The sequence below is a fragment of the Stegastes partitus genome, unplaced genomic scaffold, assembly GCF_000690725.1.
Source record: "Stegastes partitus isolate 25-593 unplaced genomic scaffold, Stegastes_partitus-1.0.2 Scaffold444, whole genome shotgun sequence".
Classification (NCBI taxonomy): domain Eukaryota; kingdom Metazoa; phylum Chordata; class Actinopteri; family Pomacentridae; genus Stegastes; species Stegastes partitus.
In genome coordinates this window covers 422,868-448,375 of record NW_007578175.1, presented here as the reverse complement: position 1 = coordinate 448,375, position 25,508 = coordinate 422,868, and the positions used below count along the sequence as shown (strand labels likewise).

At 39.7% G+C, this 25,508-nt stretch overlaps 1 protein-coding gene across 4 annotated transcripts in view; it reads left to right on the top strand.

Moving 5' to 3' along the window:
• Positions 1-1,638: 1,638 nt before the first annotated feature.
• Positions 1,639-25,508, top strand: part of dlc1 (DLC1 Rho GTPase activating protein) — an 89,045-nt gene continuing 65,175 nt past the window's right edge. The window contains exons 1-4 of one of the 4 annotated variants that reach the window (XM_008286269.1): positions 1,639-1,737; positions 10,536-12,522; positions 16,841-16,975; positions 17,266-17,379. In XM_008286269.1, the coding sequence (XP_008284491.1) occupies positions 10,609-12,522; positions 16,841-16,975; positions 17,266-17,379 (2,163 nt within the window). In that variant the 5' untranslated portion in view covers positions 1,639-1,737; positions 10,536-10,608. Of the gene's footprint in view, positions 1,738-8,726; positions 9,323-10,189; positions 10,211-10,535; positions 12,523-16,840; positions 16,976-17,265; positions 17,380-25,508 lie in introns of those variants that run through there. The other 3 variants (XM_008286268.1, XM_008286267.1, XM_008286270.1) reach the window with 3 other exon arrangements.

The window sequence follows — 25,508 nt, the reverse complement described above, 5'->3', positions numbered from 1 at the left end:
GTTTTTTTGCATTGATGGCTGATATGTGAACATGCATTGTATGTATTTGAATTGAATATATTGTAATATGATGACATTAACATGTATGACAGGCGAAACCACTCTGAAAGCATATTCTATTACTTGTTTTTGATTTCTTTATCACAATCTTTTTAAATTCATTACCACCTTGATAGCAAAGACTTAGTCACATAGAAAAACTGTGCTGGGAAAGTCGGTAGGAACAATACCTGTGTACCGATGTCAGCATTACATCTCTGTATTAAAGTAGCTCAGCCCAGTTATTAGTGGAAATGGGTTTTCCAGTTCACTGCCTCTTTATGTAATATTGATGCCATTGTTGTAACCATATGGATGGACTTTCCTGGTTATTCCCAAACATGCTGATGTCATACAATTTGGTTGTATGTTTTGTCAATATCTGTCTTTGAGAAAAATGGCTTCAGTAGGGGAAATAATGTTGTAAACATTGTTTAATAATGCTGACTGTACAATAACCATGATCATGGGTTGAACAAGGTTTCATTTGATATTACAGGCGTACAATAAATCTAATTGAACATGGACATGATAGCCTATGGTACCACTTTTCATTAAATAATTTGAAGGACTATGTGTTGGAAAGCCATGATTTTTCTTTTAGCGTAGTAACAATGTCATATCACTCTTCCAGTCGGAATCACTGTTGGAGTGGTTTCACCTTTCATAGCTGCTCAGTGGATGTTCAAATATCGGCCATAAATACAACAAACTTAATTTCAATATTTTTTTTCTCATAAAGAATGCCTCTGACTGTCACTATACTTTACATTTTAAAACTCCTATTTGTGCCAATCGCAGAAAAAAAAAAACTCTGCCTCTTATTGGGAAACGAAAAGGTTTTATAATTGGTGGAATACTGGAATATAAAAAATCTGGAATTTTTTTGGCCATAGTTGCACCATCATACAACTGGTTTGCATTTTTCTATCAAAGCAGGATTGTAATCATTGAAGACCATATGTGCATAGTAATGAGCCTGCAAAATTTCAGGACTCTAGCTACATTATTTCTCAAGTTATGGCACTTCAAACATGGCTCCACAGATTACCGTGAAGAAAAAGGTGCAAAATGACATGACCCCAACTGTCTTTATATATATATTTTAAACTGAAAAACTAATGCTTCCCAAGACCCCAGATTTTACACATGATCAACTCAATCAATATTAACCACTTTTTTTTTTTTTTTTTTAATCTGTCAAATTGATGATGGTCATTCGTGGGGTATTCAGTGAACTGAGGCGGAATGACCCACATTGATCTTTGCTGCTGTGTAATAATAATTCTAATAACAGGGTATGATAAAAAAAAAAGAAAGCTGTCTTCATGCATTTTATAAATTCTAACACAGTACGCATTCGTAATATTGTACATACACAAATTATTATTATCATTGTAGTTGCTATTTCCATTATGTATTGAGAAAGTTACATAGGTCCGTGAACGCAGCACAACTGTCCGCAGACTGGAGGCTCCGCGTTTTGACACAAATCAAGAATTTGGCGCCACTTGCTGGAGTAACATCGTAAGTGTTGATTAGAAAATAACTGAGGACGAGTACAGATGATAGCTGTGACCACACGTGTTCCTCAGAGGCAGAAAAACTTTTAAAGTTGAACTGTCTGAAATTAGCTTTACGCAGAGGAGCTAACAGTTTGATGAGAAGCTATCTTGTTGTCGTCATTTAGCCACAAAGGTGAGTAACGGCCACGACTTTCTGATTCAGGTGTTGAGCTGTTTCTTTGCAGCTGCTGGTTCCTATGAGCTGTTTTATATATTCACGTACAAATGCTTGGGAAAAGGTTAAACACTTGCTTGTTTCCCCTTAAATCAGTGTCTCATTGGGAGAGCAGAAGAGTGGCTGTTTGACTGGCACTACCATGGAGCTACCTGATAATTTAGGCTACGTTTACTCTACTTGGTCTTGTTTTCTTCCCTTTTAACATGTTAATTATGCTAGCAGTGTGCTGTAAGTTACTAAATGTTAAAATGTAATACACATCCTGACGACTGCTGGTTTAGAAGGCCTCTTTCCTCATTTGCTGTGCAACCTACAGTAGCTTCCCAGAGTCATACAGATTTAGTCCGAGCAAAGGTAAAAGACAGCTTTGTCTTGCTTATGTGTTATGTCATTGGAGCATCTTCATTTTTCTGAAAAACTACCCCTTTGGTGGTAATTACTGACTGCTGACCAGACTCATATTGGTAATTTAGTCCCAAATCATCACATTTTTAGAACAGTTTTTGCAAATTCTGAATTAATGGCACAATGAATGAATGAACGAATGTTTTTATTTCAGAGAAATAAAAAAGCCACAAAAACATATCAAAACATTCAAAACATCAACAAAACAAACACTACACAACAAAACAAAGCACTATCTAATAACACAACATATCCGAAAATGAGTAGGATGAAGCATAAGCTTATTTACTCCATCTCGACCATCAGTCACTCAGTACCCCACTCCCATAGTTATTTATGTACATATTTACAAACAAAACAGAAATTAAATAACATAAATAAACAAATATTAAATAATAAGTGATAAACCCATATCAAGGCCCCTCCTCCTCCCTGTACCTTGTGAAAACCAGATTTTTGTACTGCCTTTTAAACTGGGTCGTGCTTAGACATTGCTTGCGCTCCACCTCCAATCCATTCCACAACCTCACTCCACGTACCGAAAGACAAAATGACTTGAGTGTTGTATGAAATCTTCCAAGTTTTAATTTTAAATCCCCCCCTCCTGTAATAACCCCCATCTGTTTAAAAAAAAAAAAAAACATGTTCTGAATATTGCCACCTGATGAACCAATGAGAAATACCTGTGAAAATGTCAGACTTATCTCTTTAGTAGTTCCTGAGCTATTTCCTGAGAATAAAAAACTTTCTAAAACAAATGGTATCTCTGAAAGTACTTGATGTATCAATCTAAAACTTCACATGTAGCACTTTAAATATCTGTAGTGTACAATTAAAAAAAAAGGTCCAGACAAATCAGAAATGATTGATGACTTGAGATCTTTCAAAGGATGCAGTGCCTCCTGCCTGCTGTTTTCCAAGAGGGTTTCTGGATCTGTGTGCCTCCCGAGTGGGTTGGAATGTGAGTTTCCTGAGGAAGAAGTGTATTGCATCTTCTTGCACTCTAAACACATTGTGTATGAAACCATTAGAGGAGGTAAATATTTAACCGTGGCAGTCCTGTTCAGGTTTTTACTCTGTGTTGCACAGTTTAGCAGTCATACTTCCCCAACAAATTTCCTGCAAAACTTGAACTTTATACTTAAAAATGTGTAAAAACACTGTAGTCCGGATGAATACACAAACACATTTTACTCATATTTGATTGTAAAAGCATGGATTTACTAGTACAGACGAGGAGATTTTAATACAGCACATGTGACGAGCAGTTGAGATTGTATGTAAGAGCACCAGATTTTGGGAGGGTACATTTGGAACCGAAATGCAAACGGTCATTGAACGGAAACGTAACTGTGCAGAGGTCTCTCTCATCATATGATGGAACAGCTCTTGGCCCCTCATCTCCTGACTCTTGGTCTTAAGTATTTCCTGCTGATGCTGCTGTGGCAACCGTGTCCAAGGACAACACGTTTTTCTGGAGCTCATACTGAAAGAACCAGTGCCAGTGCAGCATATGTTGAGCAGAATCCTGGGTGGGTGGGGGTGTAGTACGTCATCATGTTGGCCTTCACAGGGTCTGGTCCAAGCTCGAGAGTCATTCCTCATAAAAAAAACAATAAGACAAGAGGATAAATATTATGTTTCTCTGTCCTCGGACGCTTCCAAGATTCAATACGTTAGAAAATGTCACGCTTTGGAGGATGTGATGAATTCCAAATGGCAAATATTGTGAAGGCTCTACACTGTACCAGCTTTTTTCTTTGTTTTTGTTAAAACCGAACTAGGTGGTCATGAATTGCTTACTTTCCAGTTTGTGAATCACTTGACCTTTTCTAAAACAAACAGTGCGTCTTCCGAGATGAGCCAGTGGTATCCAATCCAGACATTTGCTGTCTCATTCATGCACAATATCTGTAGTTTTGTGTTGAATTTGAGCTCTAATATTCTAAAAACTGCCAGAAACAAGCATCTTTTTGGTAAATTTAACCTTTTTTTAAAAAAAAATTCTACGAGGCCATGTGTGTGTGTCTAACATAAGCCTATGTGAACATATGAAGGTTATGTGTGTTTTTGGGTATGTCTGTGTGCATTCCTGCACACATTTTAACTGTGTGAACGTGCTCAGGTGCAGATGGTTACAGGGTTATGAGGCATATGTTTGAGCCACAGTGTACAAATGGAATCCAGCTGTTGTTGCCACCTTGCCGGGCCTCGATCCATATGGTCTGTTTGAGATGCAGGTAAATTGCCAGACAGTAGACTGTATTTAGTTGCACCATGTTTCTCTGACTCTCATATCATAAACAATTTTTAGTCCATGCTCTGGTGAAATTACTGCCTAAATAGGATGACGGGATGCTACTTTCTAAACTGCAGACAATAGGATATTTTTTTAGGGGGAGAGAAGCTGCTTGTTTTGGAAGCAGAATCAAGTCAATTTTATTTGTTTAGCCCAAAATTACAAATCACACTTTTCCCTTAAACTGTTGTACAGTCTGTAGAGCATACAACACCCTCTATACTTAAGTCTTGGATTTGGATAAGCAATGGCTTTCTTGGTTGGAGTTTTTGTTCATGCCTTCTTGTCCTGAATGAGGTCATGAATAAAGATTCACTGTTTTTCAGGAAGGGATTTTCTGGGAAAGTTAAGTCTCCATTTTGTGTTGTTCCTACAATCTTCTTCATATTAGTCTGTTAACATTTGTTACCCTTTAAAAAAAAAAAAAAAAAAAAAGCTTGTATACAATGGGTACTTCCACTCATATTTATTTAAATGCTGGACAAGAGTTTATATAAATACTTATCAGTGATATATATATATATAATGTGAGTAAAAACCATATACTAGAGTGTGTGTGTTGTGTGGTTGTAAAATACAAGATATGGGCAAAACAGAGTATTTACAGACATGTAAAGATGTTCCTTCTCATTGAATCATGCTGGTGGTGTTGTATTTATATTATTATATTTGCTGACAGGAGGTATATAGTGCTTCCTAGTGGATGAGACCAAGTGCTATTCAACACAAATAGCGTGACTGTAAAACAGCCAATGCGACACTGCTGGTAATCCAAGCCCTTTAATGTATAAGTGTACCAAAAAACAAAGACCAGATGGTACACAGTGAACACTAATGGGACTCTCTCACTGTCTGAGAAAGTATTTTCCACTGTCGTCATAAAAAAATACAAGACCCAGATGACCCAGAGGTCTGTATCATTTGATCCATTTTACAGTATTCTACAACACATCCACACAGACATATAGTATGTAAACACTATCACACACAAATCTGATGTCCTCCGTTGTATCATGCACACACATACACACAGACCCTCTCCCAAGAAGATTAGATTATTTTAGCCTGTTATGGTCTGTATCCTCAATAACTTGTACTTCCTGTTCCCACGGTAACAGTCACACTATGACCCATGATCAGTGGCCAAGGCCCCCTCAGTTTCTCCCACGATGACTTCTTGCGGGTACACAAGCAACGTGAGTCAGAGTCAAAAGATTATTAAATACAATTCTTTAAATTAGGACAGCAATGGAGCCCTCAACTGACTGGCGTTGTACATGCTCTTTAAGTTGCATCATCTGCAGTGGGATGTTTCATTCAAGAATATTGCAATTGCTCAAGTTCCCACCCAGGCCTCAAACACAGTTATTTAAACCAACATGACTCCAGGCTTTTGAAAAGGAGTTGTTAACCACAGGGCACAACAAGTGACAGGAAAGGATTGCAAGGATCTTGGTGTGGTTTGTTAATGTTATTTTTAGATCTTCAGATGAGAATCTGGCATTTTGTTTAGTTTTCTTTGTAGTGTAAATGAACCCAAGTTCCATTTTTTGCTACTTCTCATAACTACTCGGCAAGCACAGTTTAAGAAAAAAAAAAAAAAAAGGTTATTTAAAGCAGTCTTAAAAACAGTGCAACATTATCTACTCAAAGCAGTCTTTGTATATGCAAGGACTTAAAATGACTCAGTTATGGGAGGGACAGTATTTTTTTTCTCTGCAAGCGTCACCTACATTTTCCTACATGGGCAAACAGTCTGTGTTCCTCAATGCCCATGATTTAGACTGGTTTATTTTTCCAATAATAAACTATATCAGTGAGGAATGTGAGGCTGTTTCCTTTGAGCCCTCGCTGCTCCACTTAAGAATCTGAGGGGTTGAACAGTGGGGGATTATAGGGTGAATCATGAATGGTTCTTTCTTAACCATGTATGTGACTGCTTGAGACATGTGACCTGCGATGTTGCATGCCTATGAGAATGGTCATGCTCATCCTTACTGATGTGGAACTTCGACAGAGTCAGGCCTATTGCAATCACTCTAAATGCAAATAATTGCTTGCATGGACAATATCACTTGATTTAAGGGATGGCAGCATCAGTCTGTCTATCCAGGCTGAAATATCTGAAAAAATGTTGGATACATGCCTTTGCTTTTCTTCTTTCAAAATCTTCTAATTATTTTTTTTTTTACTTGTGCTGTGTGATATCTCAGCATCTACAAGATGGACTGAAACACAATTTTAGTTCCCAAACGATGTATCCAATGACTGTAGTTGTCTTGTGACTTTTCCTCTTGTGGCATCATATGATTTGTGATTTTGAGTAAAATCTCTTAGATGTTGGATGGTTAAAAAATTCTTATTCCTCTTCGGATGGATTGTAATCCCTTGTTGTTGCCCTGACTGTTCCTCTGGTAAAGGCATCATTTTTAAAATATTTTGTCTAGCACTGTTAATAAGGACCAAATGCCCACACAATGATACATGCAATACTATATCTCATCTTATACTCACTTGTACTTTGTGTTTCGTGCTTATTTGCATGCTAACAAGCAAACTATTTGCATGCTAAACATCTGCATATTGGCGCTATCATTGCGGGTGTTTTAAAGTGTTGGCTTTAGCTTAAAGCTGCACTGGCTCACAGCACTGCTAAAGTGACAGTCTTGTTCAAGCTACATTTTGTTTTAATGTTACAAGTTTAATGCCTCAGTACTCTTGCAGCTCACAGTCAACCGCGCAGTCGGAGGCATAGCTGATGGGTATCTAGTCTGACACATGTTGCTGATTGAACATGTGTTTCCATGGTGTCAGCGATGGATCAGATTGTGACGTAGACCAGATGCCCTGCGGCTGCGCGACATGGTCTGATTGGCACAGGGAGGCCTGGGCTTTTAAATTATAGGCCCGCGTTGGATGTCCACGGGAGATAATGAGTGGATAGCCTGAGTCATGCTCTGTGTCGGCCTCTGCACTTCAATCACCAGCCGCATTCATATGGAGGCTACTGTGACCAAAGAAATCTGTGTTTTATTACACTGCACCCGGCATAACTGCAGAGCGCATCATGTGACATGCCGCAGAGGAGTCTTGTTGAACTTGGACGCTTTCCCTTGAGTGCGACTATCTGTGTCCCTGGAGAGCTGACATTAATGGCAGCGCACAGTTTCCCAGTGAAGCCCCTAAGAAAAGACTCATCCAGAGCCTCACCTCACATCTGGATGACCCAGAGGTTAGAGGCTGGGGTTGCAGCGATACTTGGAAGGGGCTTCATTCCAGTTTTCTCTTGTGTTTGGATCGTCCCTGTCGGTTTGGTGCATTGCTCTTTCTGTGCAGCTGACCCAACTTACAAAAATACTCTGGTCACAAGCTGATTTTTTTGTTAAAATTAGCTGACATAACTTTTATTGTATTTGGATGACACAAAGGTACATGTAGAAAGAGGAGGAGAATGTAAAAAATTCCAGAAGTGCATTTTTTTCCTTCTAATTTAATTTTAGAGACTTTTGGGGCCACTGTGGTTTTTGTGGTCCTTTAGAAACGTTCAACCTGTTTTAAAATCTCAGTTTCAATCAAAGTTTAACAACAAAATCTGCTGATTCATTTGTTTTTTGTGACATCAGGTGTATTTATCTCCAGCTTTGCTTTTTTCCCCACTATGTGCCTCTGAGGAATGACTATATTAGGAAATGAATTACTGGTATTTGGGTACTAAATGTTTTTCCTTCGCTTTCGTCCGTTAAAACAAAGTCAGCAGATTGACTACACTTATAAAGTTGTCCCCATTGTCATACAACTTTTTTTTTAACGGTCATGTATATTTTACTCTTAAAATATTTTTAAGCGTGTCCTTAAAGACTATCTGTAAAGATATCTTGCTTTGTATTTTTGCATTAGTGCCCGTGTGTTTGGTTAAGAATACTTGTGGAGTTACAAGACGACAAGTAAAAAAAAAAAAGAGTGAGAGAAAAAAAAGCATGCCTTAGATATAACTGCCAAAACATTAGAGCAATCTCCTTTGGCTCACAGCCAGAAGTCTTGCGAGGCAGCCTGTCTGTTACTAATCAAAACCAACTGGTGGGAGCCTTGCCCAGCTCAGAGAAATAGTGAGCGAAAGAAAAATGAAGAAAAACATCCACCAAGAAAAGGAAAAAGAACAGTTTTGCGAGAAGAGGATGAGAGGAAGTTTCTAAAGCCGTGAGTAGAGAGCGCACATTAGAGGAGGGTGGAGTGAATAAATGTGTATAGTGTGCTTGATGAGTTGTGAGACGGGGGAAGGGGCTTCTAGGATGTGACTCAGACTCCCTGTCAAAACCAGGGGAGGGGACCTGATGAGAAAAGGGATAGAACGGAGGAGAGCAGGGGTGGAGTGGGGGAAAGAAAACCCAGCCCCTCTTACACCACCCCGACTCTTCAGCATTCAGCGTCAGCAAAAACCCTAATGTGATCAAGATGGAAGCTGTCTATGGACTTTTCTCTGCTTCCCGGCTTTCTGCCTGCCTTTGGGGGCTTCACTGCCTGTCCAGTAGTTTTGGAGCGAAGATACTGACTGGAGTCAAGAAAATGGCTTGCAAAAACATAGACTAAGGACTGCTCACAAAGTAAACATACGTACGTCAAGTCACTTGGAAGGAGTTGGATTCATATTTCCCAAACGTGGACGGATTGCTGTTGGTGTATGAATGAAAAAGCAGCTTGCAAAACCTCTCTGGATAACTGTACTCGAAGCAAATACTGGATCTACTACTTGTATGTTGGATTATATTTTCGGCTACCGGATTATCACAATATTTAGATACTGGAATTATATTGTAATTAATGGAAAATTTACTAAAGGTAAACATTGCCACTCCAGCATAGAATATCGGAAACATATAGAGATGTCAGTTCGTTGTCAGCTGTTGGTTCGTGGGCAAGCAGGAGGAGTAGCTCTTGGCCATTTTTTATAACTTCTCTCATTTTACTAATAACTAGGTACAGGTTCAGCGTGCAGATGGTAGTTTGAATCATTGAGCTCTATGTCTGAGAACGAAAGCAATATTTCACAACAGTCTAAAAGTTTAACAATACTTCTACTGTTTAGGAAATGGTTGTTTAAGAAGCTGCTTAGTGACAAAGTGCAAACTTTTTGTCTGATTTTAAAACATTTGTGAAAACCAGTTTCTTGTCCATAGACTTGCATATAAACAGCAACATTAAAATTGTATTTATGTGATATGGCATGATAAGGACTTTATAGATTCCAGTTACATAGTGTACAGCACTGGAGGAATATCCAGTATTTTAAATCTCTTAGGCTGCTGCCATGAAGTTTAGCAGATGTGCAGCTTGAATAGAGTTCGTGATGCACTTTGAGTCTCTGTATAATAGTGTAGTGTACCATATCGTAGTTGGATACATGTGATAAGAGCCACAGTGTGCATGATGATAATGTTGGACTCCCGACAACCAGCTGTTGTGAGCCACTGACTGTCATTTGCTGTTTTACTTCCCTTCCGTTACGCCATACTCATTTTTGTGGGTGTATGGGAAGGTGCAGAATGACAGATAACCAACACCCAGAATTTGAAGACAACTTTTGTACCGTTGATGCAAATTTACCAAACTGGTTCTGTTACAGTTTGTTCTTTAAAGATATTAACAAGTATTAAACCTGATGAATGTCTCGTTTTGTTTTAGATTTCTGACTTTGTTTTGCCTTGTTCCTAGAAGTTTCTTCTGAAGGTAAAAACAGCTGTTACAGTTCAAGGCCATTTAGTGTAGTGGGCAAACTTTAATGTGAGTTTTACTTGAAAAGATATCAGTTTCCCATGGCAGATTAGCATAACAGGGGTTCCTGACATCTTATACCGACCCAGCTGAGTTTATACTTTCCAGGGAAATGTGAATGCAGTGTAATTACACCCCTCTTGAACTTCCACTCACTACTCCCCAGCTGTTTACTTTAAAAGTGAAACATTATTTACCATGTTGTCATCTGCACATTCAGTTACTGTAAACTCACAACTTTGGAGCACGGGCTGTTTCTTATCCCCATTTCTCTTCTCAGTTGCAGCAGATCTGGTTCTCCACTTGAACCTGACATCAAGAACAGCTCTATGGGATAGCACTGGTTGCCCACCATGCCAGTAGCCATACGGAAAAGAAGTTGGGAGGAGCACGTGACTCACCCGTCAGGATTACAGTACAGCTATGATGATCTGGATCTGGTCTGCTGTCATGGGGTTGACAGTGAGGGCCTTTGGGTGGGCTCAGGGGCTTCCAAACAAGGTCGACGTACAAGGTGTGCCTCGATGCCAGAGGGTTGCCACCAACTACCTACAGATGACCCGGATCACACACTTGAGGGGACAGCTTTTGTTGTGAAGGATGATATGAAATCAGAACATTTGAAGCTAATGGAAAACCATGGAAAAGTTCCACCAGATTTGCAAGAATCACTTCATGGCTCTCACGAGTTGGTGGGTGCTGACATTCCCCAAAGGCCCTCTAAATCAGAGCATCTCCCAACCACAAACACTGAGAATTCTGGGGAGTTTTGCTGTAACTCAAACAATGGCATGTATAGTGCAAATATTTCTTGTGCAACTGAAGCCATCACTGATGAAAGTGACATGGGCACAGAAAGTAGCCAGAGTCACAACATCTGCGATGACGATAATGTCTTTAAACGTCCACATGTCACTCGTGAAGAGCGACAATGCATCTCTATCTCTTCAGACAATGGGCCTCCGTTGTTGGAATCCACTGGTAAACAGCCTGGCGAACTTCCAAATCATCAGGAGACAAAGGAGAGCCATACAGAGGGTTACAGCAGACCTCCTGAAATCTCTGAGGCTACACTAAGCCGGTCTTCTGCTGCTGAACTGGAACCTCAAACTGACCTCCCAGAGGTTGAGGAAACGAAGATTTCCACTTCTGACCAAGCTGGTGCAAGCTCCCCTGTTGGTGTCTTGCACAGTTCTGCTAATATAATGGAGGATGGTAATGCAATGTTACTGGCTATCAAACCCGTGGAACCAATCGTGACTTCAGTGGTAGACGGAGGATGTGATGAAGGAATAACTCAAAGCTCAAACGCAGAGTCTGCTGACAAGTTGGATGGATTGAATGAGGCAGAAACTCTAAATGAAAATACAGGACCTAAACGTTGCTCAGGAGACATTCAAGGAGGAGAGCAGGATCATGATGACTGTACTGGAGTATTGGATCAGGGTCAAGGTTGTGAAATATCCTACCAGACACTGATGGACCAGCAAAATGTTGAAATAAGAGCAGTGAAAAGGCCTCAGGGAGAGGAAAGTGCACAAGCAGAAAGCAGCAAGAAAACAGCACATGCCAGGCATGAGCCCACTGAATCATCTGATATTTGTGTCAAAAGTCAGTGTTGCTCACAGACGGCAAACAGCAACGTGGCAAGTGAACAGCTGAATGCTGGATATTCAGAAGAAAATCCCACACAGACAAACAATATTCAGTGTGCAGATCAGCATGTGAAAATGTCTGTGGGTCAGCACATGGAAAATATTGATCAAAGCTTATTACCCATAGACTTGACTGCTTGTGAAGATCCATCTGTACCTCTTCAGACGGAAAATAGCAGTTCAAAACTGGACACTATCCCAGAGGTCGGCCTGATCGAGGCAGATGACACCTCTCTACTGGATCCTCTTCAGAGTGCTGATGTTAATATTATCCCAAATCCAGCTGTTCAGTGCACTCACTTGGATGATAAACATGAAGCTACTGAACAACACACACAAAACCTGCCACCATGCTCTACAGAGGTCAGCAGCGAACTCCATGGTAACCAAGCCTCTGGTCATTACTTCAGTGAGTCACCTGCCTGTGAGGTGGCAGATGGTCACATTGAACACCACAGGCTTGGAGCCACTGCCTCTAGAATGGAGGAGTCGGATGAACGCATGCACTCGGGTATTACCAGCGACACACAACTGGCAAGTTCGGTTTTAGATGGAACAAATGAGGCTGGGGATCAGAAGGAGGACAATGTGGTCAAAGTGCGCATGAGAAAGGTAAGACTAAATACAGTGTGGATGTAGTAGGGATGGAGTTTGACACAGAAAATATTAAATTCATTCTGTCTTTGTGCTGTGATTCTGGCTCTTCAGCACTTCAGATGAACTTCTTTTGCAAAATGAACGGACACTTACGAAGCCTACAAATAATTTTTGTCCCACACTCTGGCAAGTGTCTTGGAAAACAATGACTTCACTCTCACATGCTTGCAGATCTGTGAGTGGGGGATCTGTGAAATGTTTTACTCTTTCTCAACTGCTCATTGCAGAACAAGGTCCTATAAGGGCATGGAGACTATGAACGCAGAGGGGGTTGGAAGCTCAAGTAATCTTGTGGATTAAATTACTTAAACTGCTTTCTCATCCAAATGCTATATGTTGTACTGTTTACACAGTCCAGTGTTTGTTTGGTACGGTAACGTGTGTAAAATTTCATAAATTTGGGCTCTTTGCAGCCCAGAAATGGAATTTATTGCAGTATTTTCCCTTTTGGAATGACAAGAAACCCACTAATGCAGGGCCTGTTAAGCAGGCATGTTGTTGGGACAAGTACCACTTTGTGAGAAATTAAATTCTCGTGCTACATTGTAGTTGAAGTCCATCACGCAGTTGTAAACAGTGACTCTAATATGAAAATTCCATGCTTGAGTTGTATTCAAAGTTTGTACATTTTACTCTATTTTTCATTCATCAGAATGATATTTTTATACATTTAATAAATGGTTAGTAACAGTGTAATACAGTTGCAAGCAGCTATAAGGACACGTACGTGTTTATTAATGCACTGTATTTAACAACAGTTAGAATATCCCTAATGAAGACATATTATTCCGACTGTTGATGCACAGGCCTCGATGTATAGACAGAATAAGTTGTAGTTGTTTGCAGGTGTTACAAAAGTTTGTCATCTTTGGCTTGAAATAAATGCTGAAAAAGACAATAAGCTAATAAAAAACCTCTATTAGTCTCTGTAAACATTTTCCACTATTTATGACCATGAAATAACCATAGCTATCAGTTTTAGTGTTAATTTGATGACCATATTCTTTATATTGCATTGGTGATGGCTTTTGGTACAGTTTTGACATAGTCACATACAAACTGTGTTTTCCTCTCTAAAATATTTTCACTGTGGAAATTTTGTCTGTATAAAATGTGCTGCCATGTTGCAAATACAGTCTATCGAACCCGTCTCCAACAGAATAACATACAGGCGTATATTAAAATGCTTTTCTGAAAACCCTTAAATAAGCTGTTAAGTGTCACACCCTGATGCTGTGCTTATATCTGTGTTCCTGAGAAGTCAATGGATTGTGTAATCCTAAAGATTGTCAGTTATTATAATTGCATTATTTCCACATAAATTGCACTGAAGCTTTGGAGCCACTCTGAATCATAGCTAATGTTGACATCATTCCATCAGCTGCCAAAAACACGAGGTCACAGTCCAGTGTAGGGACATGGAAAACCGGTGCCGCATTTACCTCTGGCTCCATTTTCAATCTTAGCATGACTTAAAATATCCAAAAAAGCTGGTCTTGGAACCCAAAAAGAGCTATTTAGCTATAAAAGTGGAAGGCGCCATGGCAATTCATCCACCATATGGTAATGGCCTGACTCTTCTTTGACAGCACCGAAGAGTTTCCAGCCAGGGATGTATTTACTTACTTTATGTAGCCAATTTACTACAGAAAGTTGAGAAGGTAGAGATGACAAAAAAGTAATTAGGCAAAATAAGCATTATCCCAGCGTGAGGATATTTAGTATCAAGAAAAGAAGAAGCTCTTAAATATCGAAATGCAGAGAATTATAGAGCTTATGTTATTATCTCTTAGTGGACAACAGGAACCTGGAACAATCTCTGACGAGATATTGCCCTAACTAATGATTCTGTCGCGGGAGGACTATGATGTTGTTGCAGATTGAGTTTGTAAAATGAACCCATCTGGTTTGCATAATGGCTTGAGATTAACCTGATATTGAGCTTTGTTACTGTGTTTATTTGTTTTAGCAACAAGGCCTTATCCTGACCCCAGGGCCAAACTGGCTCAGCAGTCATTTATCTGGCAGCAGACGACTTGGCAACATCACCCTCAGTGCTCCCTCTTTCTCTTTTTTTGCCTTTTTTATCTGTGTGCATTAATAAAATATTTTTCTTCGCTTACTGTTTATGAGCTCTATAACTACATTAACCAGCGTATGCACAGTGTTTTGATAATATGAAACACACAGTTTAGCTCAGCAGAGAAAGAGACCCTGTTGAATGGATAGGCCTGAAATGTGGGATGCAGACTGGGTCTAAGAGGGGGTTTGAATAGAGAACAAGAAAAGGGGGAAGAAGGGATCTAAGAGTTCAAACAGTGTGGGAACCGTCTCCCATCTCAAAAAACAGGAAGTTGAGAGGAATGTAACAGAAACCTCAAAAATGGGAAAGACAGAAAAGAAACCTTCTGAGAACACCCAAACCGCCAGAATGCCTCTAAAAAACGTTGCCTCTCTGAGGCGACTGAAGTTGCACTGCACTTGTTTTTTACTCTGCTGTTTTGTGGTTGTTATTGCCATCCCGAGCCAGATGCTTTTGTTCATTCAGTGAGGCCTCGTAAAGATGTCATTGTTTTACCATGGTACAATGTTTCATTGTAATGCTTTGCCAAGGAGACAGAACGTAGCGATGTGTGCTGCCACTAGCTAGGAATGCCAGTGAATGCATCAATGTGAGAAGCATTTCCATGACACACATAGCCCTCGATGCACATTTGCTCTCTCAGCAAATCCAATAGGAACTGCTTTTGACAGGCTAATTCGACACTAACTGGAAAATAAATGTAAGCACAAGTCATAAGACATTATTAGGGATGGAGCTGGAAGCTAAGCGTAGGGTTGAGCCTGTGGCCTGTTTATGTCGAATCTATCTGGGATCCGTAAGCCTGTCAGCCTCACACATATTACTCACATTTCCTCTCATGTGAATGTTGTCATCCACACACACCCATTGTAAACATAATTTAACAAGATTTAGCCATAGTAACCACTTTACGGGACATGTTTATGATATGTAGAAAGTATTTACTTTTCCCTCCACAACCCCATGAGATTTCTCTTTAAGGTGTCACAACTAGAATCAGACGCAGTGAATGAAGACTAGGCTCACGTCCACTTGTTAACATGCCTTTGTACCTTTGCACAAACATACAATCGCAGTGGCTGCGTGTCTCATGAGCTCACCCTCATTAAGTGTTTAACGGGGTCTGTTAGTGGGAATTGTAACGTGGTTTGTTTGGGACTAATGGGCCAGCCATTCCCAAATTTCTTGGGGTTCTTCTCAGGGGAGAAGCTCAGACAGAGAGCCACACCCGGTGCCAAGATAAAAGACAGGCTGAATGAAATGAAATCATGCTGTCTTAAGCTGTGCAGAAAGGGATTTTACAAGTTCTCTAACAAGGGCTTGTATTGCATGAAACAAAGCAAGCTGAGTGTGACGCTTGTATATCACTCGGCGTGTCTTGCTGGAGACAAACCACCTGGGGTCAGTGTGAGACTTGTTATCACAGCTTTAGAACGCGTAAATGAATGCTGCAGATTAGAAGACTAAACGACAAGTATTTTCAAGAAACTGTGGTGATGATACAAAAGAGGTAAAGATTAAATATAGACAGTATGTAAATCAGGACTTTTTTAAGTATAGGAAGGAGAAGGATACAAAGAAACAGGGTGAAAGTGTCAGCAGCAGTTGAAAGAAGGATGAAGGAGAAGTAAGGGGAAAGAGATATGAACCCAGTTTACAGGGCTGAGCAGAGTTTCTTAACTTAATCAGCATGATGGCCCAAAAAATGTAGAATTTAATAAGTTTGGTATCATTTGTTTGATGATGTCACAGATTAGTGTTAATTTTAACTTTGATGTAATTATGCCCAAAGTCTTATTTTTATTGGTATTTTTAATATGATGACGAACATTATGAGTCAAAATCACTTGCATGACCTTTATGTAGTTGGAATATAGGAAATTGGTTTAGTATGTTGATGTCATTTTTCAGATGAAAAATAGAATAAGCAATCCCCTCACTGAACTCTACTTATCTCATCTCAAATCTTCCGATGTTAGAAAATACAGTATTAGTTCCATTGGCTTTTTCCATTTCCAGTGGCTTATCCTGTGATCACTAATGAGGAATGGTAATGGAAATAAAGTGTCCATAAGTGGGTCATATTGATTTTAGAGCCATAAATATAATGCTGCAATACTTATTTTTAATACTTTCTTGAGCTATTTGCGGTGACTAAATTTTTCTTTACCAATTTGTCTTTTTATTCAGCGTGAGCATGCTCGTTTGGACTCGATGGTGCTGCTGCTGATGAAGCTGGACCAGTTGGACCAGGAAATTGAGAATGCCCTCAGTGCCACCTCTTCTATGGACAGCACTCCCACCCTCCATCGACGAAATCTCCTGGTAAATATATAACTATGTCACCTTGCTCAATTTCACTGCAGTCTCTACTGTATTTTAAACAACTCTTTAATTAAGCTGTACAGCTTGTCTCAATTTAAATGAAGCAGCACAATGGGTGTTACACCCAATGCCGCACCCAGTGGATCTACAAATTAATACCATTCATTCATTCATTCATTCATTTTTGTCCTTACCACCAGTAATTTTATCTGTCTACTAGTGGCCAGTGTGGGGAAGTCAGCTTTGCATTATTAACACAATATTGTGTGTCTTTTATTTTACTTGTGCAGGAGTTTGATGTAGGATCTATGCCAGCAGCATCACAACCCCCCCAACATCCACATGTTCCTGCTGCTCTCTCCTCAGGATCTGCACCAGCCCTTGGAGCAAAACCGAAGAGTGGGGTAGGTCAAGAGATCTATAACATACCAATAACATCAAAACCATAACAGGGCTCTGGAATACAACTGGTATATCCCTTTTTTTTGTCACATTTTCTACAAATTTTAATTAAAGTAAAATCACAGCTGTAGCCTAACATCAATTACGAGAAGAGATGACCCCAGGCACGCAAGGTGAACTATAGGAAAACTATCTCAGCATCATTGTCCCGGTCATGCTTGTATGGTTATATTTCTCTAAAGTTATTCACCTTTACCAGCATGGGCAGTGAAACATACAACTGACTCTTACTCTAGTTCTGAGCACACCTTAAAGCATCGCGCACACAGCAGATAAGCCACAACATGATGCAGAGAAGGGAGGGGATGTTTCTTGTCTCTTCTTGACCATCTGTCTGTTCTGCTGGTCTAGTTTCACAATGTACTCTGCATTGAACAGCATTGCACTTTATCTCATTTAAGCCTCTCCAAGGAATTTAAAGTATTTCTGGGATAATACACATTCTGTCTCTGAAATTATACCAAAAAACAAAATCAGTGGTGGCAGAAGCACCATCTCAGAGACTTGGTGTGGGCCACGAATGTGAAATTTTACTCTTGAGCCCTGCATTGAAATAAGGCATGCGCTGACACAATGACATGGATTGTTTTGGTAGAATCTAAGCTACTGGTCTTTGGACAAAAGCTCACCAACTCAAACTTAGTATCAGGCTTTTTATACCAAAATATCAACTGCACAGCTGTTTAGACGAGGAGTTCTTACCTTTTCAAATGTGGTAACCAGCAAACTTGCAAACAATGGACTTGTTGACTGGTAGGGTTGTCTGTGAAGATTCTCAGTCATCCAGGTCATGGCTATTCTGGTAGATTAATCGTCCAGTTGCTACAATTAATCTACCAGAAAGACTGGTAGGGTTTTTTCGAGGAGAGGTTAGTCTAGACTGAGTTTACTTTTAAAGACTAAGATCATCTCCAGACATATTTTAAAATGTATAAAACTCAAAGACTTAAAATCTGCTTCAACATTCTGTCTGGTGTAGGTTTTCCACATAGCAAGAAGCAAAAGGTGTGAAACTGAATTTTATTTTATTTTTTTAATTATGGAAGTCATTACTTAATGTTAGAATATTTTAAATTTAATATTTAATAATATATATTTGCTATATACTCTACTGTAGCACAAATGATTTAAATTAGTGACAGACAGAAGGTTTATTTATTTTTTTGTTTTCTGTCTCACTGCTGATAAATATGGATACTCAGTTTTTCGGGTTAGGGTTAGGATTCCAAACTGAATTTGTATTTATACTCGTCATCTTATCTATTCAGGCGGCTGGGGGTTGATGACTGACCCTTTGTTCGGGTCTGCTGTTGCACCCTTAATTTTCTAAATCACTGATTTAGACACTCAAATAAGATACTCTTGCACTCATACACACACACACACACGCACACACACACACACACACACACACAATCTTTACTTTTTGGTTTCTTTGCTTTCACATTTCATTTTTTCACACTGTTATAAACTGAAGTGACTATGTTTGTGTGTCAGTATCTTGAAAGTGTGGAAAGTATTTCAATATTTACATATTTCCAAAGTGTCCCCAAGCCGAAGAAATCACCTGGATTAAGAACTGAGCTGAAACTATACTTATGAACTGATGTGTATGGCTTTAAGACCTTACGAAACACAAGTTTGACCCATTATGATGCAAACAGGTCTCTTTTGTTTTGTCCTTCATTGAACACGCTAACATTTTTGCATTGCATTTACTTCTAGAGAGCACTAACGTTTTTATGACTTTTAACATTTTATCCCTTCTCCTGTCTTGGCATTATCATAGATTTTAAATACAAACAGCAATGTAGAGGGCACAAACACACGCGCTGTATCTTCCAATTTTAGGAATGTCTCCCAGCTCTTAGGGCTTAGCCAAGCAGACGTTAAAACTCTATAATTAGCTGGGTTTAAAGATCCAGACCCCTTCACCCCAACAAAGGGGTCAGAAGGGGGGTCTGGAAGGTGAAAAGCCAAGACGGGGGGGAGCAAAGGGGGACATGCTCCAAGTGAGACGTGTGTCTTCAAACCTCTTGCTTGCTCACTTAATGATTTTGTCAGCTTTGCTTGGCCATTGCCTTCAGAACGACTGCAAAGTGAACAAGGCCAGTAGTGAGTGAACTTAACACTCAAACAAGTTTTTGCACGTGTACAAGACTGTTATTAACTGCTTTATCTCATGGCGTAGTGATGCATAATAGGATAAACTGAAATGCCAAACAGGATGTTTCTGTTGCAAACAGTCCTCTTATCTGGCTCGAACAAAACACTGCAACTTTTGGAATCGTCGGAATTCCTTTACCAAAAGGACATCGTCACATTCCTGAATTATCTTTTTCAGTTTCACATTGACTTTGCTGTGTCTAGTCGTATGTCACAACTTTTCTGCTGTCACACAAGAGACGGATAGCTCTTGGTTAATTTTAGAGGTACACATCAACATGCTCTATGATTTGTGATGTATTATGTCTGTGACTAACTGGTTCCACGACCTCCATTCCTGCAGTAACCCAAGGTAACTCACTAAGCTTGGGTAAACAGTGCTTTCACTGCGCCTAATAGGAGGCTTTTTTTTTTTTTTTTTTTACAGTGGAGGCCCTGTGGAGTGATTGATTGAGGCCAAAGAGATGATGACTCTGTGAAGGGGATTCTCAATAGTTAATAGTTGCAGGGGCCTGTTGAGTCCTTTCAGACTTAAAATGTTGTGACGCCCACTTAATCTTTTTAGCTAGACAATACAAATCCTTTAAATGATGTAAACACAAGGCAGATGTGAGAAGAGAAGGACCAGGGTTGAGGTTAAAGCTTCATCGACTTGACTGTTGGGTTTTACAAGATAGTAGGTTGATATTATAAATACAACATCCATAGTACACTTAATTATTGAAGAACAGAATAATAACGATTATTTGTTATTGTTGAAAGCACCAGTCAGTGCTAAATAGCTGGAAAGGAAGTATGTAGTGTCAGCATATTACCATAAAATGTTCTTGGAAGGGACGGTCCAACATTTGTTTTCCTTTTATGTCTGTGTAGTCTCATGTCGTAATGGGAAATACCCTCAGCCTTTTTCCTCGTATTAACCCTTGTTCTATACCCATAACAGCTTATATAGATCATACATATGATGACTGAAATACCGGAACTGCTTACGATACAGACGCGGCATCACAAAAGACCTTTGCATTAGGATCAAGTTTAGTTAACATCCCCTCGACACAGTGTCAACAAAGGATAAACATTGCAAGCTTCAGAATACCAGGATTTATTGAAGAGCTTTTTGATTGTATTAATTTAGAAGGTGCCCTTTTTGCTTTGTTCAGTAAGTCAAGTGAAGTCATACACTTAAAACAAATGTTGTGCTGTCAGTGTGTAGAACAGCCAAAATCCTACATGATGCCAAGAAAAAAACTCTATTAAATTGAGAAAACAGATAGCAGATGACAGATAATCAATCACTGGCTCTTTCCCACATAGCTTTTCCACTAACATTCGTATATGTCGCCTTGAGCGTGTCTTGACATCAATCCTCCCAAGAAGGCATTTGCAAGTTTACACAGGATACAGCAAACAACATATATCTTTTTAGCAAACTAGTGGTGAGTGCAACCCATTTAAAGGCAACATCTACATAGAAATTGCGACCGTACACAGTTCTGTAATTTATGGGAGGAGGTCAAAGCAGTCAAGATAACAGGAGTCGTGTGGACCAATTACAACACAACCTTGACACTGTATGTAAAATACCGACATAAACGGGCCATGCAGAAGGTCGGCGAGAGGTCCAAATCTGAAATCTGAGGAAGTAATATGTGCACAGTCACATTATTACACCATGCATTGAACCCATTTAATGATATATTGGAAACATTAGATTTATATGAATTTTGGATGATTGCCACATGTGCATTTGGGCATTAAGACAACAAAATATCTAAGCAGAGAAAGTCAGGTGGAAAGAAATGTGACTGTTTTATTTAATATTTGGTGAATGATTGCAGAAGAATGGCACGTATGTGTGCGGTTTTTATACTGTTTCTGTTTGTAGAGGCTGCGTGAACTCTGAAATGTCTATCATTCACCATTTGCATTCCTTCCACCTCGTGCAGGATTATGCAAGAAGTAGCTGGTATTTGTGTTATTATTGTCCCTGTGACACCTCCTGACGCTCAACAACACTTTGGTATGATTGTACCAAGCACCTCTCATGGCAGCTCTCATGCTTGTTCTGTTCTTTTATGTAACCGTGATAAACATGAAGTGGTGTTATGGGCTTGTATATGTCTGTGATGAGTGGACATTCGCTTGGCATGTACAGTGTCGCTCACTCACTCTTGTGCTTAAGCCACTGGGTTCATGTGAATACATTCTTGGCTCCTTGCTAGCTTAACTAGTGGCTATTGTTAGCCTTCAGCAGGTGGCTGTTATTCTTGCATCGAGTGTGGGGCTAACATCTAGAGGATGTTGTGCCACAGCAGGTGTTTTTTCTTATGCTGGAGCTGCTATTCTTTACCCAGAGTGTTTTTGTTGGCAGGTTTCTATTACTTGCTTAGTGTAGCAGGTGTCTTACACTGTTGTTTGGCTGGAATTGTTGTGTTGCAACAGGTGGGTTTTATTTAGTTTGTAGACTGATGGGTGATTTGGCTGTAAATTATGTATATAGCACAAACTAATGGTTATTTTTCGGTTAATCTGCTGAATAATTTCCCAAGTAATGCATCATTATTTGGTTTACGGTATAAAATGTCAGGAAATAGAGACAAATGTCAGTTTTCGAAAAGTCAAGGAGACATCTTCACGTCTTGTTAGGTTGAGCTAACTAAACATAATCAGTTGACAATCACAACAAATCAAGACAAAGACAATAGCAAGTAAAAAAATCTTCATGCAAATGTGAAAAAAATGAATGTTTGCCTTTTTTTTTTGCATGAAAACAATTGACAGTTGGTATTAATCGATTGTTTCAGCTCTAACTGCATTCTCTCACAGAAGGATTTCCTTTTTTTGCTGTATTTATTTTCATTTTATTATTTTGTTTTGAAGTCATTAATTAGTATATAAGTATAGTTTGTAGTGACAAAATTAAGTTTTGCGTAGTGTGAGGGCCATTTGTTATGTGGCTCTATTTTTAGAGCTGTGCTGTTGGAGAGGATGTGCCAAGCCACACAAGGCGGGTGGAGACTTCTGACCCCCGACCACCTTCCTCTGAATGTTACAGTCGGAAACAACATATCAGTCACCTTCAGTGCTGAGTGTTCCCACCAGCAAGGCATATAAGACAGAATCCCCTAAAGGCCTAAAGACTCTACTGAACAAAGCACATGGCGGCCTGTTAAATTTAGCACGGAGGTGTTTTACATGTCATGCATATGGTGACAGGGAAGGTGCTGCCCCACACCAGCCCTCACCCGCTTCGTCTTTGGTAAACATTCCATAACAGGGCAGCCTTTGACCCTTTGTTTGAATCTGTATTCTGTCTCCATGGTAGCAGGACTCCAAATACGACTTCTGTCACCTCTGTTGGCAGTTTTGCTGCCAGCGAAATCTGAAAGTACCAGATTTCCAATCTTTCCATTTCACAGTCCTCGGGATTTTTTTGTGGGAGATGATTGATTGAATGATATTTTTACTTTAGAATAACAGAAGGACCTTATTCTCTGTCAGTAGATTATGTATGAAAGTAGCTCTTTATCTGTCTGTGGTCTGGTGGACAATAGAAGCGCTGTGGTTTGCGTGCTAAGGTCACTAGCAGATCTCTGCTCTGTCCTTCCTCCATGTTCCGGTTTGGCAGCCTCACAGTCCCCAAACATCCTTCATCTGAACCACACCTTCTCGGTGTTCTACTCAGATAAAACAGTCAGTCTTTTGCTACTTTCACCACCTTTTATTTATCTTTACATTTGCTCCCACTCTCTCTCATTCCTGTCCTTGGTCAATAGTCAACACAGTGCGCAACAGGCATAATTATGTTTGCCTACATTCCACCCACATATTTGGCTTAAAGACTGTAGTAGGCTATAATGAGTCAGCGAGCTATGAAACCAACCACCATTCAGTCTGACAACGGCTGCCAGTAGTGGCTCTGGTCATGGCCACGCTCGCCGCTTTGTGTAGTGTCATTGTCCCCAAGGTCACTCCTCTGCTGAGCACAGCTGTAACAAGCAGACAAACACAGACCCGCTGCGGTTTACAAAAAAGAGGGTTAAAAAAGAAAAAAGAAAAAAAAAAGGCTTATGTTTGGAACAGGATGTGGAAAATTAACTTCTCCTTATCCCCCACAAGGAAATCTTGTTTTTCCTGTCAATTCAAGGCTATAGCTGCTGTGTAAAGTGCTCCAACAGAAGAGGGGAAGATATATAGAATTAATATATTTCTCTTCTCTCAGAGTTGGCAGAGCGTTATCAGAAATCCCAATCTAAGAGAAAGCAGAGCATGCTGCCAAATCCTGCCATCATTAGATCTATTCAGCTTGCCTACATGTATCAGCCTGAATGTGCATTCAGAACATTTTGTAAGAGCGGATTTGAGCTATGATACTCTTAATTGTTTCACAGAATCAGTTTTCTGTTTAAGCATCTTTGTGGAAGTCAAATATCACATAAATCTCTGTGTTTACACCCTGTGCGCAATGGCAACTCTCTGTTTTTATGACAACATACTGTGGCACGGTGCCGAAATCACATCTCAGAGAATAGTTGCAAGATGATGGTACTTGTTGACAGTAAATCTTAGGGATGACTGGAAAATGCAGGCATCTGGAAACACCCCTGCAGCCTGCTGATAATGAAGTACCATAAATCACAGGACGAACAAACAAATTGAATGCGCTCTCAGAAACACACAGACACACACACGTACACAGGAATGCACTGTAAAACCAGGTGCAATTTAAGCAACGCTTATTCAGGCGTGTGGTTCAAGGTTTTAATTGCGACATTCAGCTCGAGCATGTGTTCACATTTTTTGTTTTGAATGTGTTTCCATTCATGTTTGCCTTGAAGTTACATTACCTCAGTCAAGATGCACTTGAGTGTCTGGCTCAATTAATCCTCTTTGCCCTTTGCTTTTAATGTCTTTAGAAAGGAATGCGGCTCACTTATCAGGAGTGTTTGTTTTGTATTTCCAGCTAAATATGGTATTGTGGCATTTGAAATTGTACCTGTACTTTATTTACAGTCTGGTCACCCAGCATTCAATACTCCACTGACCTGGTTTGACGATGTGCAATGGCTCTAAAGTGGATATTTAAGTGTGGGCCTTCTGCAGTACATGTTATAAAACTGTGATGCTACAAGATCCTTCTGATAAGTCAGGAAGCTGTATTTCTGCCATGGTCGTGCTATTGGGCCACCACAGTTTTCTACAGAGAACAATTTAATCCCTCTTGTTAACCCACACTTCGCTTTCTCCCAAAAATGTCAGCAGCTAATCCATGGGCTGGCATTGTTGATGTAGTTGAGATCTTAAGGCTTATCCCTATTAACTCTGGTCCATAAGCCACAAATTCAACCTGGTGAGAAAGAAAGGTTGACACATTTTGTCTCTTAATGAGTCCAGTTAGGAGGGAATAATGTGAATAAAACAGAATTGTTTGGTTTAATTCATGGTTCCCGCACTTTTGCGCTGCATTTTGTTAAACCACTTGTAGAGCTACTTGGTGACACAATCAAGAAAACAACAGGCATTTTTTTTTAAAATGATAACCTGATTTACTGATTGATCATTTCTGTTATGTTGTGTCTAACAATGTACTCCTCTTTCTTCCTTGACTTAGAATTTAGAGAGAACCAAAAGTTGCATCAGAATATTTTCTATGTGTTTAAACATATGCCTTCAGTGAGGTTGTTTGCTCTGCTTTTCAGCCATAGTGAAAAATCAGACGTTTCATTTTGCATTTTCCAACATCAGTTCTTCTTTTTTTGATACTAACTTTAATTTACTTTACTTACTGTAAGGATATATACAAAAACTGTAGCAGGGCTGCTAGTTTGTTATTTATTTGTTTCCTTTCATTAAAGGTGCTCATTCACTATGTAAGAATTGTGCACATGAAACCACTTATCAAATG